This window comes from Rhamphochromis sp. 'chilingali', assembly GCF_963969265.1.
Source record: "Rhamphochromis sp. 'chilingali' genome assembly, chromosome: 14".
Lineage (NCBI taxonomy): Eukaryota > Metazoa > Chordata > Actinopteri > Cichliformes > Cichlidae > Rhamphochromis > Rhamphochromis sp. 'chilingali'.
In genome coordinates this window covers 23,644,015-23,664,251 of record NC_137941.1, presented here as the reverse complement: position 1 = coordinate 23,664,251, position 20,237 = coordinate 23,644,015, and the positions used below count along the sequence as shown (strand labels likewise).

The following is a 20,237-nucleotide window of genomic DNA, read 5'->3' as shown; positions in this document are numbered from 1 at the left end:
AATAACCCCCACGCTCACACTCACCACTCTTGTTCTCAAAACTGAAAGAGTGGGCCTCCATTGAAGGATTTCAAAAAATAGGGGCAATTTTAATCATCTCTCCATTCAATCTCAGTTGGATAAATCATATCTGAGAGATTTGCATAAATACAAACCATCAAAGTCTTTTCATCTTCAAAGAGGTTTTCAAGACCCAATAGGCTTTGTACTGTAATCATCTGAGGTCACAACCCTGTGGGAGCAAGGTTGCTATGGCAACATAAAAACTAACGCTGGGGGCTTAGCATAATATCCCCCCCCCCCCCCCCCCTCTTTCACAAACACAGGAAGGGGTGCGGGGGTCCGAGAGGGAGTGTGAAAAGAGGGTGTAGATAAACCTATTTCTGTGACAGAGGAAACTAGATAGATATGGCCTGTTGTGGGGAAACCTATCTGATATTACACACGGAGATTACCACCAAAACGCTGCGCCATGCAAACCCTAACAAGGCTGAGTGGACTGTTTGGTTTCCACCAAAGGGAAACAAATGACAGCTCCACGCAGTACCGCCGGCTGAAAAGCCTCCGAGGCTTTCTGATTACATGTTTATGTCCTTCTGCTGTATTCTCCTCCTCAGCTATTATACACTTTAAGGGTCTGATTTACACTGCATACAAGAGGTACCACAGTCCTTGTTCACTGGTACTCAGATGGGTGCAGCAACCATTAGCTATCAATGGCTCTTAAAACTAGGTCCTGTTTAAAATGTTATTCCGCCCAAAAAGGGAAAAAAGAAGTAACGTTAAAAGAAGAAATAACACCTCTTCTCTTCATTCAAAGCCACGCTGCAAACAAGGCCTCTGATAATTTCGCCACCCAATCATGAAAAGAGAAGGAGGGGGAGATAGAGCTAGAGAAAGGAGGCTATAGTGGGACAAGTTTCAATTAATTTTCTTCAAAAGGGGGCCAGATTAAATGTTTCCGGCCAGCTGAAGTGTTCATTTCACAGAGGGGAAGCGGAGAAAGGGATGAGGGGAGGGGACAGGAGGAGGAGCAGAGGAGGAGGAGCGGGACAGGGTGCGATTCTTTTGGTCCCAGTGCACACCAAATAGTGTGGTGGGCAAAGAATGCACACGGCTCCGAAATCTTTGTGAGAATTGTATTCAAACAAAGGAGGGAGTTACGCCTGTTACAGCCCAATAAGGCCTGTCAGTCACACAAGGGCCGGAGGAGAGGAGAAAGACAGAGGAAAAGATTTCCACACAAAGAGAAACAAGCAAGTCCATCTTTTAGCGACAAATCAGTCTGGAGGTTCCTGAGCTAATATCAATAAAAAGGGAGGAAAATAAACAAGTGAGGGGATTTACTGCACTGCCTTACAAGAGTGGAGAAAATCAGACACTTGTTTACAACACAAGGAACATGAATGCGCACACAGACGCACAAAAAAAGTACAAAGCGCTAGAGACTGAAAAAGTTGGGAGGGATGGGATAAAGATAAGACTCAGGTCCTCATCGAGTGCCACCAAGTTCACTTTGTCTAAGGGTACATATGCACCAACTGATGCAAAAATCATACTGGCAAATAAATCAAATGCTTAAAACAAGCAAGCTACCTACAGGCTTTTTCTCTTAAGGGGTACAGTAACAATATAAATGGCTAACTTAAGTTTTTTTATTAATATTAAAAAAAAACCACCACATAACATAAACAGACAGTTATCCACAACTTAAAGCTTTCTAAGTTGGCTGAGTCACAGCATAACAACACAAGTGGATTTTTTTTAAAGTAAAAAAAAAAAAGACTTTCTTAAGTGAATAAAAGCAGCCAAGGGAGAAAGGAGCTAGGGGAGAGAATTAGTGAACACCTGTCAGCAATTATACTTGCAAGAAAGAAAGGGCAGCAGGAAATAGACATGTTATAATTAAAGCCACTAGTTAAAAACTTCCTGCTCCTTCCCTCAGACCAAGTATGAGCATAAATGTGTGCGTGTGTGCATGTATGTAATAACACAGAGGCAAAAAGAAAAAAAAAAAAGAAGCAGACTAGACATACACCTTCACAACGTGTCGCAGTTGTTTAATCAACTGTAACTGTTCTGAATACATGCAGCTTGATATAGTAGAGACCAAAAAAATGTTACTTTAAAAGCTATATCCCCCACTTTGCATTGCTTGCTTGGGGTACTCAATGCAAAGTGACAGCAAGAAAATCATTTAGACGTAGTTCGAGCACCGTGCCTTTTTTATGAAAATGAAGGCCAGCAAATGATGTCGATGCAAACAGTAAGTAGACTGGGAATAAATCTTGCTTACCCTGGCATGTGACTGGAGCTGATCATACAGGTCTGCATTAATGATGTCAATGTCTGCTGACTTTTTGGGCTTGACTTCTCTACATCTGTTTTCCTGGTCTTGGCCATCTTGGTTTGTTTTCCTGGTATTGGCCCTACCTTTAATCTATAGAAAGCAGAGGTAGGGCCAATACCAGGAAAACATCTAACACTATTGCTTCATATTAGATTTATCAATTCAGTTTAGCGACCTTTTTCAGAGAATCAACCTTTTTAATATCTGGCTTCAGTTTTTGATAGGCAGTGCAGTCGTGGTTAGGCTTTTTTTGCAAGTTTGCACATGCGTAAACATTTGCAACATGCTATATTTAAAGGTGTTATAAGAATAAGAGAAAGTAATGAATCTGAAGCATTCTGGTTTGGCTATCGGGTATTACATTTGATTAAATCAGTTCTTAGACACAACAGGACACTGTTCACAGCAGTCCTCCGTGAGTTCACCAGAGGCAGAAGGCACCATTGCGCTCTTACAGAAAGTTATCAGGCTTCTGAAGTTAAACCGAAGAAATGTCATCTGTTTCTTGAGCAGCAGCCAAGAAAAACACTCTGTCTGTCCCTGACAGGGATCGATTCCCTCTTTTACTTGGAAACGGGAAAGCTTGTTATGACTGCTTTGAAGATTCTCGAGGTTTCTTCTTACTTCATGAGTTTGTGCAAGATCACCAGTGCTTTTTAAAAGACTGTCAGAGTTCAAAGAAAGAAATGCAATGGGAACTTTAAGTGCAGCTGTTTTTTTGCTGTTGTTTTTTTTATTTATTTACTTTTTCATACATTTTTTATAGGCTCAGAAAAAAACTCAACTTGTGACTTTGAGCCTATTTTGATTTTGAAAAACAACAGTTATTTATACATGACGATGATGATTTTTCACTCACCCATTGCACTTCCTGTGTGTCCTCTACTTTGGGCAACATGATGGCACGAGGGAGAACCTTGGCCTTCAAAATTACCTCCAGGTCCGCCTCAGCCAAGCCACTAGACACCGAGTTCACTCTCACACACTTTTCTGTACGGCCCAGGTCCAATTCCGCTAGCATCCTCGGAATAGTTTCTCTGGCTTCTGTCTGTGAAAGAAACCATGATTTGAATATGCAGCATATAGTTGTTTTAAAATAAAAAATGAAAGTGTGTGACATTGTTAGATTAAAAACTCTGCATGGTGAAAGCACGTACAGTTAGATTTCATCATTGCTATAGTAGTTATCTACTAAAACAAAATGCTTAAAAAGGACAAAAATCTCTCTGGTGCTGAAAACTACCTACTTTGATTCAACATATACAAAATGCAAGTTCTTAAAATTTGCAAAATCATTGGAAAAGTTCAGTTTTCATCAAGGAAACTACAAAAGTGAATTTGGACACTGAGATGAGCATGAAAATAAACCTCGCATTATGAACACAAACTGTGTGATCAAAATGAGCGGCCGACAAAGCACACAAATACGAAATGAATGACCTCAAAATGAAACATTAAACGTGCATGAAAATACAAAACCAAAATAACATAACATAGATCTGCACTCTTTTTTCCTCTGTAGTGCATCTATATCCAGTTTGTCAGAACAGAAGCTGCACACTCAGCTTTGTTCTCTCAACGTAGGCATTGTAGGATCTGAGCAGGAAGAGAGATGATGAAAAATCAAAGAGAAGCCTACACTCCCTACTTCTATCGGTAACACAGTAGCACGCACTGCAATATTCAAACCAGATGCTGGCTACAGGAACGGAGAGAAAGATGGATGGAATGGGGAGAGAAGCCAGACTAGGGAGAGCAGAGAGGCTCAGTGGGAGAAATGTGGTCTGAGTTAAGCAGCATGAGGAAACGGTGGCTTAGGAGTTGTCAGCTCAGATCAGAAGCTGGAGCCTTTGAGTGCTTGTGTATAAATGTGTGTGTGTTTGGGAATTCTCATACTGGGATTTTTCTCCTGATTCAAAGACTACCACTAACAAAATGTTAAGAAATGTACACTCAACCTGATGCCAATTGCTGGGTGAACCACAAAAATGTTCCGATAACTCGTGAAATAAATTTCAAGTAATTCAAATATTGCACCGAAAAATGCTGGCAAATGTGGCACGATGCCATGTGATGTAACTCCCTGGATCACGCAGAGCATATAGTAGTGCATCTAAACAGGGTGATAATCAGCAGACTGACAACTAAAATAAGTGTGTGCATAAAAGAGAACATATAGACAGACATAACATATTGAGCCCATATATCACAAACGCTTGTAAAAACTCAAGCGGACAAGAGTCAACCTTGGTTCAGTTGTATGAGTTTAGGGGGTACTCTCAAGGGTCACAAGGACTAAACCAGTCCTAGCTCTGATCTCCTGGAATGCAGAACTGTATGTGATATTGTAAACACCCTCCCAGCATCAATAAAATGCGGTATCAGAGTACATATCAAAGATTTCCTTGGATTTAATAGGGTTCATGAACAGGCTGAGCTGCTGTGTGTCATCTTTGTCTCCTTTTTGCCTCACTGAAAGAGACAAGAGGGATTGTCACACCATATGATGAGGGCACTGTGATCTTTGACTCTTACTCAAATTTTGCTCTCTCCTCCTTTCTCAATGCCGCTCCCATAAGCCAACACAGACCCGCAACTCGATTGCAGTAACTTGAAACGGACGGAGACGATTTACGCAACCATAACTCACTATTCATAAACCTGCTACTTGGTGGATAAAATTCTGTCTGTCCCTGCGTAGTTCATGGTGACTAGAGAAAATTGATCTGTGAGAACTGCTGGCTGTTTTATGTGCCAGGAGTCACATTGATCCCTGACCAAATTAAATAAATAGATACCCAGAAACGATCAAAAAGCGTGCTTATAACGTCCTCAGATCAGAGACGGGAACGCTCCCAATATCTTTCTCAAGGCTCAACCTGATATACTGGTGACCCGCGTGTATAAAATTCTTCTTATGTAAGCAGAAATCACTCATGAAAAGGACAGATGTCTTTTCTTCTCTTTTCCAAGGCCACGGCAGCAGAAGTGGTCAAGGAGACGGGCTGGGGTCTCATATAAAAAACTCTTACAATCAATTTTCATCTTAAGAATCCTTAAAGAATCCTTAAAGATGGAAAACATAGAACACTATAACAGTGAGTTATTTTGCACCAAGAAAATGTTAATTTTGAAAAAGTGATTATTCTGCTGTTTACGTAGAGACACTCAGGCCTGTGGTTCTTCGGCAAGTCATTGTCAGAGTCGTGGGAGGGCTGGAGGTGGCCAGCCTGATGCAGGCTAGCACAAAGAAATAGACAACCACTTGCACTGACATTCACAACTATGGCCAATTTGGTAAATGGTAAATGGCCTGTATTTATATAGCGCTTTACTAGTCCCTAAGGACCCCAAAGCACTTTACATATCCAGTCATCCACCCATTCACGCACACATTCATACACTGGTGATGGCAAGCTACATTGTAGCCACAGCCACCCTGGGGCGCACTGACAGAGGCGAGGCTGCCGGACACTGGCGCCACCGGGCCCTCTGACCACCACCAGTAGGCAACGGGTGAAGTGTCTTGCCCAAGGACACAACGACCGAGACTGTCCAAGCCGGGGCTCGAACCGGCAACCTTCCGATTACAAGGCGACCTCCCAACTCTTGAGCCACGACCGCCCAGTATTTACCCACTAAGTGCATTTCTTTGGACCGTGGAAGGAAGCCAGAGTACACGGAAGGAGAGAACCACTCGAACACTGGGAGAACATCCGAACTCCACACTGAAGGCCACTGTGCTGCCTTTTATGAACATAACAATAAGATATGTTAGTGAAAGGTGACAGGAATTGTTTGTCACACCGAAGGCTTTCTTGTCCTTGAGTTATGGAAGGACAGTGAAAAGTTAGTTTGCAGATTTGACAGACTTTATTTGCACATAATTGCCTTGCCTTCCAAAATAGCATCTCTCTGTTTTTGTTATCCACTAAACATTATAAAATGGGAAGCTACAAGGCAGGTGTGGTCAGTTTAAGTTGTTTTGTGATCTGAAACAGAAAATGACATTCTCAGAGCCTGTCTAAGCACCTTTATTTAGTCCTCAGCATCTTTCATGAATCGATTGTAAGCACGCGATCTAGACATCTGAACACATGATCTTAAGACTAAGTTCAAACATAGAACATTTTTATAAATGAGGCCCCAGGTCACTATTCACTATCCTTACTTTTATCTTCTTTTCCGCCTAAAGTGAGAGAGAGATTATTCTGCCAGACACCTTGACACCTATGGGCTCCGCTACTCTGAGCTTGAATAAAGCTCTTTGAAAAGAAGATATTTTACATTAATGGACAGCCATCCAACAAGTTGCTTCAAAGCTCCCTCCCCAATCACCTGGTGTCCTATGGAGAGCTCGCCCCAACGTCAGTGCCATCCCCTCTTTGATTCCCTCCATCATCCTCATCATTAGAGGCTGACACACAGGCAGGCAAGCTTGCAAGCAGTCACCCAGGCAGGCAGGGCCGTCGAACGCATAGATGCACATGAGAAGCTTTTCAAGTGCAGAGAGGCTGACCTTCCAGGAGAGCGAGGGCAGCTTCTTAACACACAGCCTGAGCTCTGACACTCAGAATCCTACAGAGTGCTGTATATATGTGACACAGCATGGCTACCGCCTTGTAGACACCAAATCAGACTACAGCATCCAAACTGGTATATGTGCAGTCCACAGCAGGACCAAATTCCTCTTTAGCATCAGATCATGGACTTCCAGCCCTTCTGCCATGTTGCTTGAAACAGGGAACGTCAAACACCCCCTCTGGATAGTCTATACATGTATACGTGTACACACAGTCTGTCCCTTCATTCAGCTTGAATTGTTTTTTCAGTAGAGGCATGATTATGGTGGATATACAGAGGATATGTGACTTTTTTTTAAAGGGCATAATTTGGGCTAGACTTATTTTTTTCTCATACAATATTGTTATAATATTGTTATAGTTATAGTAAATAGCAAAAACATTAAGATGTCATAAATTAGCATTATTTACAACATTAAAAAGTCAATGTCATTCTAAAAAAAAATTACTCACATCTGTGCACCTGCATTCACAAGAACAGCTTATATGTTCATCCCACTTTTATCATTTCCATTGTGCCTTCAAACAGTAGAGTGCTGTATCTTTAGCCTGAAAGTGGATATAGGGTTTCATGTCTAAGGAGTGCAAGATCATGAGTCACAATGCGTGTAGTTGTTTTTCCTTTTTTTAATACCTTTTAAGATCGGGTGTTTTGCACCCTGCTGTGTAACTCGTGATGCCATTTACAATGAGCTGTAGACTCTCGCAGGTGAAGGCTGCCAGCCTCAAGTGTAACTGTCCGCACTTGTTCATCTGTCTTTGTTAGTGTGTGCCAGATTGTGTGCGTGTGTGTGTGTTTTTGTAGGCTTCAAGTTATCGTGGATGCGTTTTGACAAGTGACATGCTGCACTCTATAAAGTGGGAGTGAGATGACTGACTAATTCAGGCTACGCAGATAACTGAGACGTAGCAGGAGGAGATTCAGGCCTTCACTCTGTCAGTCGGAGGCGCTCTGTGTTATCTGTTACACTGTCAGTGCAGACAACAAGACATAACTAGCAGGAAAGAGGAGGAGAAATTTGTAAATCATGAAACCTGCCTGTCATTGATGGTCAAAGCTGACAGCATGAGGCAAAAAACAGCTAGTTATTACACACTTTAATTAGCCATGAAAGGAGCTCATTAAAAAATCTTTGGTTACAGTTCATTACAAGCTGAAATCCATGATACCATATCAATCCATGAAAAAAAAATACAGTTTACATTTTTATTTTACATTCTGTAAAATAAGAAAAATTCAGATTCCACCAGTCTTCTCCAAACTAGTGCCAAACTATTGATCTTTTGGATACTGCAGGTTTTTTATCATTTCATATTTGTAGTTTTAAAAATCTTTATTTATTCCAGGATAGCTTTTGGGCCTCTAAAACCAAAGCAGAGTTCTCTGGTCTAATTGTTTACAATTTGATTTGATACCTCAAAACACATTTTTCTGAGTTTATGGCCAATACAATATATATATATATATATATATATATGACTCCGTATTAGGGTTGTATTAGGGCCCCTATTACATGACTCTGTAACAGGGAGTTGTTTTGGGGGTTGAGGGTGGCTATACAATATATTTACTTTTGTCTTGGATTGATGCAACATTGTGACTATTCTCTGATCAATACCATAGGCCAAGCCAATGAGTTTAGTAAGTTTACACAAGACAAGCAGTAGGACAGAGACTTCTGAAAAGCGTGGGCAGCTCCTCAATAAGTCACAAATGTAGTTCCATTTCATACATCCCAGACGCATTTCGTCTGTATTTCCTGGAATGCTGTCATGTTGAGTTGGGAGACTGCCAAATTCATGGTGATCACAACAACTTCAGTGCTTGTTGCAACTACAGAAGAACCCAGCTCATTCAAAGACCTTCCTCCTAAACCAGCATCTTTTTCTGACAAAAACTCTCAGCAATGCTGGCAGTTCTTTGTGAGCTTTGGATCAATGTCTGTTGATTATAAAAAGTAACTCCACTATGTTGGCAGATACTAAGAACATCAAACAGTGCCATTTGACGAATAACCAAATAACAACATGTATAAACAAATAAAACCAAAACAAACCCACTATAGTTTGATTACTGCTCTATAATATCAGAATTGTGTGTATGTGTGTGTTTAGTTCTATTGGTATGTGTCCTTTCTATCTAAACAACATTGACTGGAGGTTAGTCCTGTGCAGAGTGTGGACCAAAGAATCATCTGCGGTACAGGAACAGAAATCTCATAGGTGACTGAGGATGGGTACCGGTATCCGGTGCCATTATTGCACAGGTCCTGACAAACGGTAGTAACCAGACCGAATTTTAATTTGAGATGTCATACACTTTGGATTCTAGCCAATCATTTTACCTTTCCAAGGATAGTAGGTGGGCCCGGGTACGTACGTTCTTTTAGAGCAGAGCTACAGGTTAAAAATGCCCAAGGCGATGCGGTCAAAAGTCTTGCTGTACTTCACAGCAAAAGATGCAAACTCAGCAGCCTGCAACAAGTGCTTTAAGCTGATACTGTGCAAAGGAGGTAAACACCTCGAATCTGATGAAGCACCTGGCGATGCATAGCAATTTTTTTAAAAGCTGAGAAATGCACCGTATTTGATAGCTTGCTGCAAGACCTCACACCGACCACATCTACTGCAGGTGTGGTGCCTGTTATCGGACCCAGAGTTAGCAACATCCCCCAAGAATCCGAAGAGGAGAGTCCTGGCCCCTAGCCCTGCCAGTGTAGCAGAAATGATGACGAATGATGATGGCAACAGCAGCCGTTCTTCTCTGGGTGAGTAGCTTAATGTTTTTTGTGTGTAATTTATGTTAAGTAGGCTAACCACGTTCACCTTAATGCACGTAAGGTGAACTAGCAAACACCGTCATAGTTACACACCCACAGTAGATGTGGTCGGTGTGAGGTCTTGCAACAAGCTATCAAATACGGTGCATTTCTCGGCTTTAAAAAAAAAAAACGCTATGCGTCGCCAGGTGCTTCATCAGATTCGAGGTGTTTACCTCCTTTGCACAGTATCACCTTAAAGCACTTGTTGCAGGCTGCTGAGTTTGCATCTTTTGCTGTGAAGTACAGCCAGACTTTTGACCGCATCGCCTTGGGCATTTTCAACCCGTAGCTCTGCTCTAAAAGAACGTACGTACCCGGGCCCACCTACTATCCTTGGAAAGGTAAAATGATTGGCTAGAATCCAAAGTGTATGACATCTCAAATTAAAAAAGGCACCGAAATGTGCGTTGCTTTTTGGTCTGGTTACTACCGTTTATGTCAGGACCTGTGCAATAATGGCACCGGATACTGGTACCCATCCCCAGTCACCTATGAGATTTCTGTTCCTGTACCGCAGATGATTCTTTGGTTCACACTCTGCACAGGACTAACCTCCAGTCAATGTTGTTTAGATAGAAAGGTAAAATGATTGGCTAGAATCCAAAGTGTAGGGCATCTCAGGGAGAAAAAAAAGCACCGAAATAAAGCACCGAAATGTGCGCTGCTTTTCAGTCTGGTTACTACCGTTTTTGTCAGATGGGTACCGGTATCCATCCCTATTCACCATACATATATTTATATAACATTTGCTGCATTTACAACCTTTTTGAGTGATGCTTTTTGTCTTCTCACCATCTGCCCACCAATGAAGTCTGACCATTTTACTGCTTCTCAGCTGATTTAAAGACTTAAACCTCTCATCCATGCATTCATTACATCTAGACTCAATTTTGACATTATCATATTCATTGTGTATCATCCAAAATCCTCAGTAAGCCCCAGTCTTCCCGAACCTTTAATGAGTCCCTGTCACAATGCATTTGATTCAAATTTATTATAATCACTCAAACTCCACCCTAAAGCACCTCGTACCTCACCAGTCTTCACAGCCACACCCTTTACTAGAGACTGCACCCCTTAAAACCACCCACTTATACAGAACCAAGCAATATACCTGGGATTTCTCCAAGTGTGCCCTCACTTGCTAAAGCTCTCTCCCAAAGTGCATTTAAAAGCAAAGCAAGAAGGTTTCGGGTTTGAATCCCCTTGCCAGTAGGGCCTTTCTATGTGCAGTTTGCATGTTCTCCCAGTGCTTGTGTGGCTTCTTTCTTTCCAGCTACTCTGGTTTCCTCCCACAGTCCAACGACATGCAGGTTAGGTTCATTAGTGTCTCCCTTGGTCTAAATTGACCATAGATGAGAATGTGAACGTGAATGACTGTATTTCGTCCCACATTTCTCCCTCTCGCAACTCTGAATTGACTAAGCAGTTTAAAAAAATGGAATGGACGCATACACAGTTAAAATTAGAGATATCAGGAAAAAACAAGGTAAGAAAATGTGGAAGGTATATTAAATGCATGAAGGTGAAATTTGTGTGCTGTACAGATTCTCTGAACATTTCCACAGAACTATAATTAATTTCCTGCTGAGATTCAACCATGAATCAGACTTAAACACAATCATTTTAGGGTTCTGTTTTAAAGTAGGCACTCTTGAAGGCTGCACTATATAGTTACTGACCAAATGAGCACAATCCCAATTAAAACATGTTAATTTACCTTCATGCTATTGATATACAGGTTCACTAAAGCTCATTTGCAGTTTAACTACAGCTCAGTTCAATAAAACAGAGAAAAACCCAACAATCTATGAGAAAGTGATTTGGAGGCAGTGGAAAGGAAAAACTCCCTTTTAACAGGAAGAAACCTCCGGCAGAAACTGGATAGGGAGGGATGGCCTTCTGCCATGACTGATTGGGAGTGAGGGGAGGAAGACAGGACAAAGACATGCTGTGGAATTAAATGCAGAGTGTTGTATAAAGACATTGAGTGAAAAAGGTGAATGAAGAAGAAGCACATCGTGGGAAGCTCCCAACAACCTACTGCAGTTTAACTTAAGGGAGAATTCAGGGTCACCTGATCAAGCTTTAGCTATATGCTTTGTCAGAAAGAAAAGTTTTAAGCCTAATCCTAAAAGTAGAGATAGTGTCTGTCTCCCAAATCCAAACTGGGAGCTGCTTCCACATACGAGGGGCCTGAAAGCTGAAGGCTCTGCTTCCCATTCTACTTTTAAATATCCTAGGAACCACGAGTAAGCCTGCAGTCTGAGAGCGAAGTGCTCTATTGTGTTGATATGGTACTATAAGGTCTTTAGAAAAAGATTGGGCCTAAATATTCAAGACCTCGTATATGATGACAAAGATTTTAAATTCATTTCTGGATTTAACAGGGAGCCAATGAAGAGAAGCCAGTAAAGGAGAAATATGCTCTCTTTTTCTAGTGGATTTTCATTTACCTCTACTACAATTTAGTATCTGCCCCAAAATAGATGAAACAATTAAAGGACAAATAAGCAAAAAGAAAATAAAAGAAAACAAGAACTGGTGAACGATATATTTAAAAAAAATAAGACATACATTTAAGATGTGCAAAAAACAGACATATTCAACTTATATTGCCATTTTTCACTGTTATATATACAAATGTTATTTTCAAGTGATTATGATTTAGAGCAAGAAACTTTTTCATAGGTTTTAGTGTATGTTATTTATAGCGCTAACTAGTAATTCAAGTTCTTGTTCCCTTAATGCCCACCAATACTTAAACACAATATTAAATTTTATATTTACATCTCTTGTGAAATAAGAGCTAAAGTATATTCCCATCTCATCCTCCCATCTGCTCCATCCCCTCTCTTCCTCCCATTCTTTAATGTTTTCATCGCCTTGTACTCCTCTCCATCAACACTACTCATACTGGGTTACTTTCTAAGCACTGGGTGGGTTGCGCAAGCCACGTAGCACAGAGTGGTGCTGGCCAGTGAAAACACAAGAGTGTAACAGGATAATGAGAGGCAGAGAGGACCTCTCTGTTCTCCATCTCGGCATTTTCCACTGCCTTGCTCAGGTTCATTCCTCGCACTCAGTCCACTGAAGCTGTAGCACAAATGAGTTTCAAAACGCAACCAGAGGGGCCGAAAAAAAGCTGTTAATAGCAAGTGTACAACTTCTGAAACTGAAAAAAAACAGACACACAAAAGTACTGCTGCTAAAAAATTTATAAATTAAAAAAAAAAAATCAACAAATACATCAACATTTCATCACAAAGGATGCTAATCACAGGACTGTTATCCCTCCCTTGTACACCCTGACCACTTGGTTACTCTACCCATGGTACTCTCAACAAACAGACCAATTGATTCCTGACAAATGACACTTAAAACACGCACGCACTCTAAACAGTAAGGTTTGGACTGGATGGTATTTCTCGTATGGCCAGGACAGGGTCTACTTTCTGGCGGAGTGCATTACATCTCAGTTGTGAGTTTTGGCAGACAGACTGGGAGTTTCTCTGGAGTCTCTGGGGTCTTCTGAGATGTAGAGCACATGCACAAGCACACGTACAAGGATGTAAATACGTGTGCAGTCCCATCCTGTATAATACACAATAAGTAGAAATGTTTAGCATTCATAATTCTACCGGTTACCATTATTCCCCAGGAGCACTTTCTGTCAAGAGTTTATTCATTTGAATCCACTTAAACAGGGAGCGGGCCTTTGAGTGTCCTCTGAAACAACACAATGAGCAGTGAACTGAGGTCACGTATCAGTTGACAGTTGGCTGCATAATTTATGTTAAGTTGCAATTCTCTGGTGTCAGACACAGTTCATGCATAGACCATAGCTCATGCATTGACTGACAATGAGATAAAGTTAATATACAACTATAATGATGACATCCACTCCACAATGTGTCATTCAACTGAAAGTACCAAGACCAGTGGATATTAGTGTTACTGTAAAAACAGAATTACAGAGAAAAGACAAAGAGAGAGAAATGTCTGGCTTAACACTATGCATTACGAATTAGATGCTGTCATGTACACTTAACCATCACTTCCTAAGTCACTAAGTAGAGCACAAAGTAAAGTCAATGTAAAGTGCTGTAAATATAATTTGATTACTCATTTTGAAAATGTGAAATATGGTCAATTTGGTAAAAAAAAAATCATATTTTCTTAGACTACAGGGGGCGCATGACATTATTATCCACCTATAGACAACTGCCCTCTAACAAACAAGACTTTTGTTTATTTGTTTATTTTTGTCGTAAAAGTGTCACATTCAATATTCTGTTCATGTGTTAATGCTTTAGTTTGCCTTGCATTTTATTCTATGGAGGCCTGAAGACTTTGTGCATCCAATGTAAGAGTATTATATATAAATGAGATTTAATAATGCAAAACCAAAGGTACAGTGTATGGCTGTAATCACAACCTTCTGTTTATTTAATCTTACAGTCTACTACTGACCGATTTCTGTTCATATTAGCACTTTAAACACTACTTTGGGCTCTGATTACTCCATTTATTCACCGACTTTCTATTTAGTTGTATATACTACCTACACTTTAAAGTGAATTACCTCCTTTCAAGCCCTAACAACTGTTCCTAGTTCAGTAACATACTGAAATGAATGCAGGACACTGATGTACAGTGGGATACCAACTGTAACAATCTGTGTATGTGTTTATCTGTGTGTACTTGTGTGCGAATGTCCGTATGTGACTACACGTACACACTCATGCATGTGTGCATGTTTGTATTCTGCTGGTCTTGTGTGCATTTACAGGCGCGTGCGGGTGTGTGAGAGGTGCTCCCCGTTGTGCCGGCCGCGCCACTATGCCATCTGGAGAGGAAATCGAGTGTGAAGTACAGTATAGTTTGGGACCAAGCTCCGTGGCAGCGGCTCAGCAGTTAGTTCATTAGTTCCAAACTTCCAGGGATTAGGAGAGAATCTCTGCGGCAGGGAGGCAGGGGGGAGTCATGGAGGATGGAGGGACCCATGTGGGGAAAAGAGAGGCAGAAAGAGAAACACCAGGAGGAATACTGGACCAAAGGGCACCAAGAGACGGAGACAGAACATGGGGGGAGAGAGACATAAACAATCTTAACCCTGCGGACCCTAGAGAGGGGAGACGAGCGAGAGAGGGGGACGGTAAAGAACAAGACGACGAGGGAGTGAGGAGGAGAGAGGACAGGTGTAGCCGTCAGTTCCGCTCTGGGGTTTCAACCTGCCCTCCCTTTTCCTCCACCCCACTGATCATACAGATATGATGATATGTGTAAGAGTGTTAGAGCAGTCAGCCTTGTCTTCCCTCCCCTCTCACCTCCTCCTTCTTTCCCCTCTGGGTCCGTGGCGACAGTTAGCAAGCTCTGGGTGGCTCCTACCCTTTACTCCCTTTCTTTTCTCCCTACCTCTTAAGCTGCCAGCATTACTGCCAAGATGGAGTGCAGACATTTTTAGAGTCAAAGTGGCAGGCAATTAAAGCCAGCATTCCTGGATTTCAATTTAAAAGGGGAGGGGGGGCCAGAGTGACCTTCACCACGTACCTTTTTGTCATGAACATCCTTTCCTGTTTTAAGGTGAAGGTGAAAGATAATGAAAAGAATACATTAATGAACACATAATAGGAGTGTGGTGGTGGGCAGTAGCCCCATTTAAGGCCTACTCATGCATACTCAGTAACTGCACTCAACATTTCGCCATCTCGCCATTGTTATATTCACCAAAACAGTGGTTCAGAATGGCATTTAGCAAGCTGGGTCATTGCTTTGCTCCCATTAGATATGCATTATGAGACTTTAGGACATTGTTGAAGCCTGGCATGCCTTGCCAAACCCACAGTGCAGACTGTGCAGTTGTCATGGTGAAGATAATCGTTTCTAGGCTATACGGTGTTGAAATTGTCAGCAGACACACACCCACATTGTAATAGCTAACTCTCATCCATTTATAGATCAGTTGGTCCCAACGCACAGCTCAAACTGAGTTAATAAAAGACAGGGTAAGGGTAATATTTTTGACAAGCAATTACGGGGTATGCTTCCAACGCTTCCTGCAAATTACCATTCACTAGGTACACACAACTGTGTCAGTGCATTATTCAATCGAGCTTGGTATTTACTTGGGCAGTAAGATGCATGCGTGTCCAGCAGCAGCATCTGCATCTGATTTGCATAAAGTTACATTTACTCTGCAGATGCTATTGGCACAGCGACTTCCAACAAACACATCCAAACCTAAAACTAAGCAGGAGCCAAAACGCATCAAAAATTGGCAAAAATTTTAATGTAGGTACTTGACTAAACTTACTGTGAGCCACGAGCCGCAAGAGAAAGCACATAAAAACAGGAAGACGTGGAAGAAAAAAGTAACAGGCAACGTTTTTTTGGCACTAAACGAAAAGTTCCTTTGAAGATATTTAATAATATTTTTAGTGGTGTGTTGAGTTTTCATGTCAATAAACTGTAAATAGTCTCTCAACCAACCTGTGTGCGCACATTACACAACGTCCGTCAAAAGAGCAGCATCAGTTCTCTTTCACTGACTCCAGGTGTGTTTATGTACAGAGCTGTCAGGTAATTCGTCTGTGTTTTAGCAGCACTGAGAGCCTAATAAACAATTATTGGATTTATGCGTGCATAACTGAATAAAATAATCATAAAAGCATAAAAGTATGCTTTGGGTGTAGATATAACCATAAAGCATCAAATATGAGCCATTACACAGCCTCTGTAGGCAGCAGGCATCAATTAGAAGTGCATCATTAGAAGTGCATCACCTCTGAAGCATGTAACACCTTTTGACAAGATTTTTCACCTCCTTTAACTAGTTGTTTAATTTCTCAAAAACAATAAATGTAAAAATTTGTATCAGCACCTGTTTCCTCACGTGTTTTGCTTCTCTCCACAAGAACCGCTGAAAATAATGCCAGACTTAAGACACAATATTTTGTCAGTCTGGCTTTGATGGTTTAAAGGGGTCAAAAAAAAATCACGATAAATACCCCCCCAGGCTATGTAATGAAAATAATTTGAAAAAGTTTTTTTTTTAAACACACAGTGAAAAGTAAAACAATTATTTCAGTCAACTCATTTCCACATAGAAATTTATAAATCCAAAACAAATGTTTGTGGTATTCCCAGAAACCCACAAACACACACACACACAGAAACACACACACACACATTCACACAAAGAACTGTTCATTGAAAAGGAAAAAATATCATCTTAAGGGAAGGTACAACTACACAACATCCCCCATGGATTTCCAATTGCCACAGTGGAGAAAGACGCCAAGAGTGTGGAAAGTGAAGAAAGGGTGCCAGTAGGGAATGTGCATTTTGTTATTGAGTATATTACTAATTTTTATATTACACAGCACGACCTAGCAAACACATAATAGGCTACAAGACTTTTTGCACACTGTGCTGAAAGCCAACATGTCAAAAAGTGTCAAAAGCTCAAATCTGTTCTGACGCTATGTTCTGCTTTTATTTTCCAGAATTTAATGTATTGGTATTTTTATGTGAATTACTCAGAGAAGTAGTAGTGGAAGGTAGAGTGGTATGCCTGCTGAGGGACATTACTCTGCAGTTTGAATAAATGGGTATATCCTGTAGCTATGTACATTTTCACTTTATTTGTAAAAGCACATACTGGGGCTATAGGCACAACCCAGCAGTAGCTAACACAGAGGAGACCTTTTGAAAATGAGAAAAACAAAATTCTGAATTTGCAATTGTTGCCTACAAATTCAGCCCCCCAAAATGTTCATGTTTCAGGTGAAATGAATATGTTGGTGTAAAGAATATGCTGGAGCAAAACACTTCTGCTTAAACACAAGGAAGATGGGGACATGGACCTGCTGACAGTGCAACAGTCCAGCATCTGAAGCCTGAATGGCTCCTTCAGTGCTGCATTCCTCTCCACATTCTCCTTTATCACACAATAAAGACAGAAGCTCTTACATCCCACCAACACCATCGCAGGGTCACAGTTTTAGCTGTCAGTCACACAGGCCATCATCTTATTGTCTTTGTCTACTACAGGAACAGCCTCCAGCCATATCAATCATCTTTATTATCATGACTTAAAAACCTTTGTTAGTTAACTTTTTGCCCGGGCCCCTTCTTTATCCCACTCTCCAATCACAATTTCATGGGAAGTCCAGCAGGGCCAATGAGGAGGTAGCGTGGGCAGGAGGAGAATGCTTTTAACCTGCTGCATCTGGTGCTTTCCCACTGCTATCCCAGTGGGACATGGTCACCTTGTTTTAAATGACTCTAATGCGGTTGAGGGGGGGAGCGCTGTCTTTATACTATCATAATGGGGTGAAATGTGCTTGTTATAAACATCTCACTTAGGTAGTTTTCCTTTGAGTGATTAAGACCAAGCACCTGTCTGATAGAGAGATATGGGAATTAAAATATATCCAAGATCAGACAGCTATGGGAGTGTTTGTGGCTTCCCCGCTATCCTATTAATACCAAGCTGAATTTCATTTACAAGCATGCATCTTAGTACTTATGTACCTTTTTGCTGAGGGCTACTCCATCTTCACAGTCCAGCACAGCACAGTCGACATCCAGTGAGGCTAGTTTCTTCAATTTTCGCTCATCGTTGCCAGGGCAGTAGAGAACTGCCCTGCGGGGTATGTAGTGCAGAGAGGAGCCTGCAGAGTGATAGTGATGACGCCATGCTTCAGCATACAACTGCCAGACTGCGGCCCGGAGCCACCCGCCCTTTCTGTCAACAACAACATACACATACATAAGGACATGATGATGTAAGGACATAAACATACATGCTTTGGTGCACAGAGTACATACATAGAAATGGCAGGCAGGTGTACTATGAATGCACTAATTCATGTCTCTGGTGCATATATTACTCATGAGCACACACAGTATCAATAAGTAGCTAAGGGCCATGAATAATTAAAGGCTGTTGCTGCATTCATAATATATGTAGTGTTTATAACACTCATGGAGATCCAGTGAGGAGGACTCACTCAGACTTGAGTGAAAGTCTGGATGCATTTCATTTTGGGAGTTCTGTTTGCCCTTCAGCTTTTCATTGAAGTGAATGAGAGACGCTGACCTGTGCTTTGGCAGTCTTTGTGAGAACAAACTCACCCAAACACCGAGCCACTCATATGCTAATTATTGCCACGCTGCTGAATATCTAGGCACGGCAGAAAGTGAATGAGTATCAGAGTCACTGTTGTTTAGTGCTGAGTCACAGAAAAACTTGTCTTAAAAGTGCGGATCTTTATTCCTACCATGAGCTCTGAAGGTAAAAATCAATTTTACATAATAATGTTTTCTTTTAGTCACATAATTCCCAAATGACTAAGTATACATAAAGATAATGCAATTTAAAATTAAATTGCAAGTATGCCATGTTACGAAGTCACAAATTGCATTGTCAGTGGTAGTAGTAAGTAAATTATAGATATTATAGTCAGCTAACATTTGGTATCGAGCCAAAAAAATATTTAAAAAAAAAACAGAGAAGGAAATTCCCCGATACCTGCTGATCCTTTGCTCAAAGAAGGTGGGGTCACTTCAGGTCTGGAACATTTTAACAACAATCGTGTTGTAATGACAGCAGAGAGTTCAAAACCCAGCTGAGCTCCAGAAAGACTGACGGTATATGGTCGCAACTCTGGAACCTGATATGTGCTGACTGAATAGATATTTATTAAACCTTATGAGAAGCTTGGGGGGAAACTTCATGAAGCACAGATCCATGAGGATTTGAGCACTTCCTGAGTATTGCTCATTTTGCATTAATGAAAACAATTGTTGTTTCATGTTTTCTTACAGCAGAGTTCTCTCAGGGCACCGGATGTCCATTCTGTATAAATAAATATTTATGTCTCTCATTAATATGGTTTGCCCTCTTGTGGAGATAATGTGATATTCAAATAAATCGATTCTGTGTGAATGAAAACCCAAAAGTAATTGTGTGCACACAGGCTCAAAGCCTGGGAGTCACTGTCAGTTCATTTCTCTGTTGAGAAAGAAGTTGTTTACACTGTTTTTAATTGTAGTTGCCAATGCTGTATTTATATCTGTACCCATCACGAAAGCCTATGTCACTAAAAGTTCCTCTTATAGCTCTTATGAGACACTGACAGCAGGAGCTCCAAAAACAGAGTTCTAAAAACTACAATAGGACCTAGAATCTGCTGCGCAGACACAGAAATAATAGGGTACTACATTCATCAGCTCCTGCAACTATGGAAAGGTTCCTGAAAACACCTTTTAACATTGCTGTACTCTTTCTGGGTATCAGAAGTCTGAGGATCCTATTGGTAGATTGGTGTCTTTCTTTGCCTGAGGAGGGCAAAAGAAAGAAAGAAAGCAAGTGAGGGGATATCCCTTCTGTAAAGAGGGGCTGAGTTATTCTCTTTTCATGTTTCTCGCTCTCTAAAGGAGCTAAAGTGACTTCAATAGCCACTTAATCCTGTC

The 20,237-nt window shown here is 41.1% G+C and overlaps 1 protein-coding gene across 2 annotated transcripts in view; it reads right to left on the bottom strand.

Moving 5' to 3' along the window:
* Positions 1 to 20,237, bottom strand: part of clybl (citrate lyase beta like) — a 69,883-nt gene that overhangs the window by 9,927 nt on the left and 39,719 nt on the right. For both annotated transcript variants that reach the window (XM_080903300.1, XM_080903299.1), the window contains exons 2-3: positions 18,294 to 18,507; positions 3,210 to 3,398 (exon numbers count right to left, since the gene is read on the bottom strand). In XM_080903300.1, the coding sequence (XP_080759426.1) occupies positions 3,210 to 3,398; positions 18,294 to 18,507 (403 nt within the window). The remainder of the gene's footprint in view (positions 1 to 3,209; positions 3,399 to 18,293; positions 18,508 to 20,237) is intronic.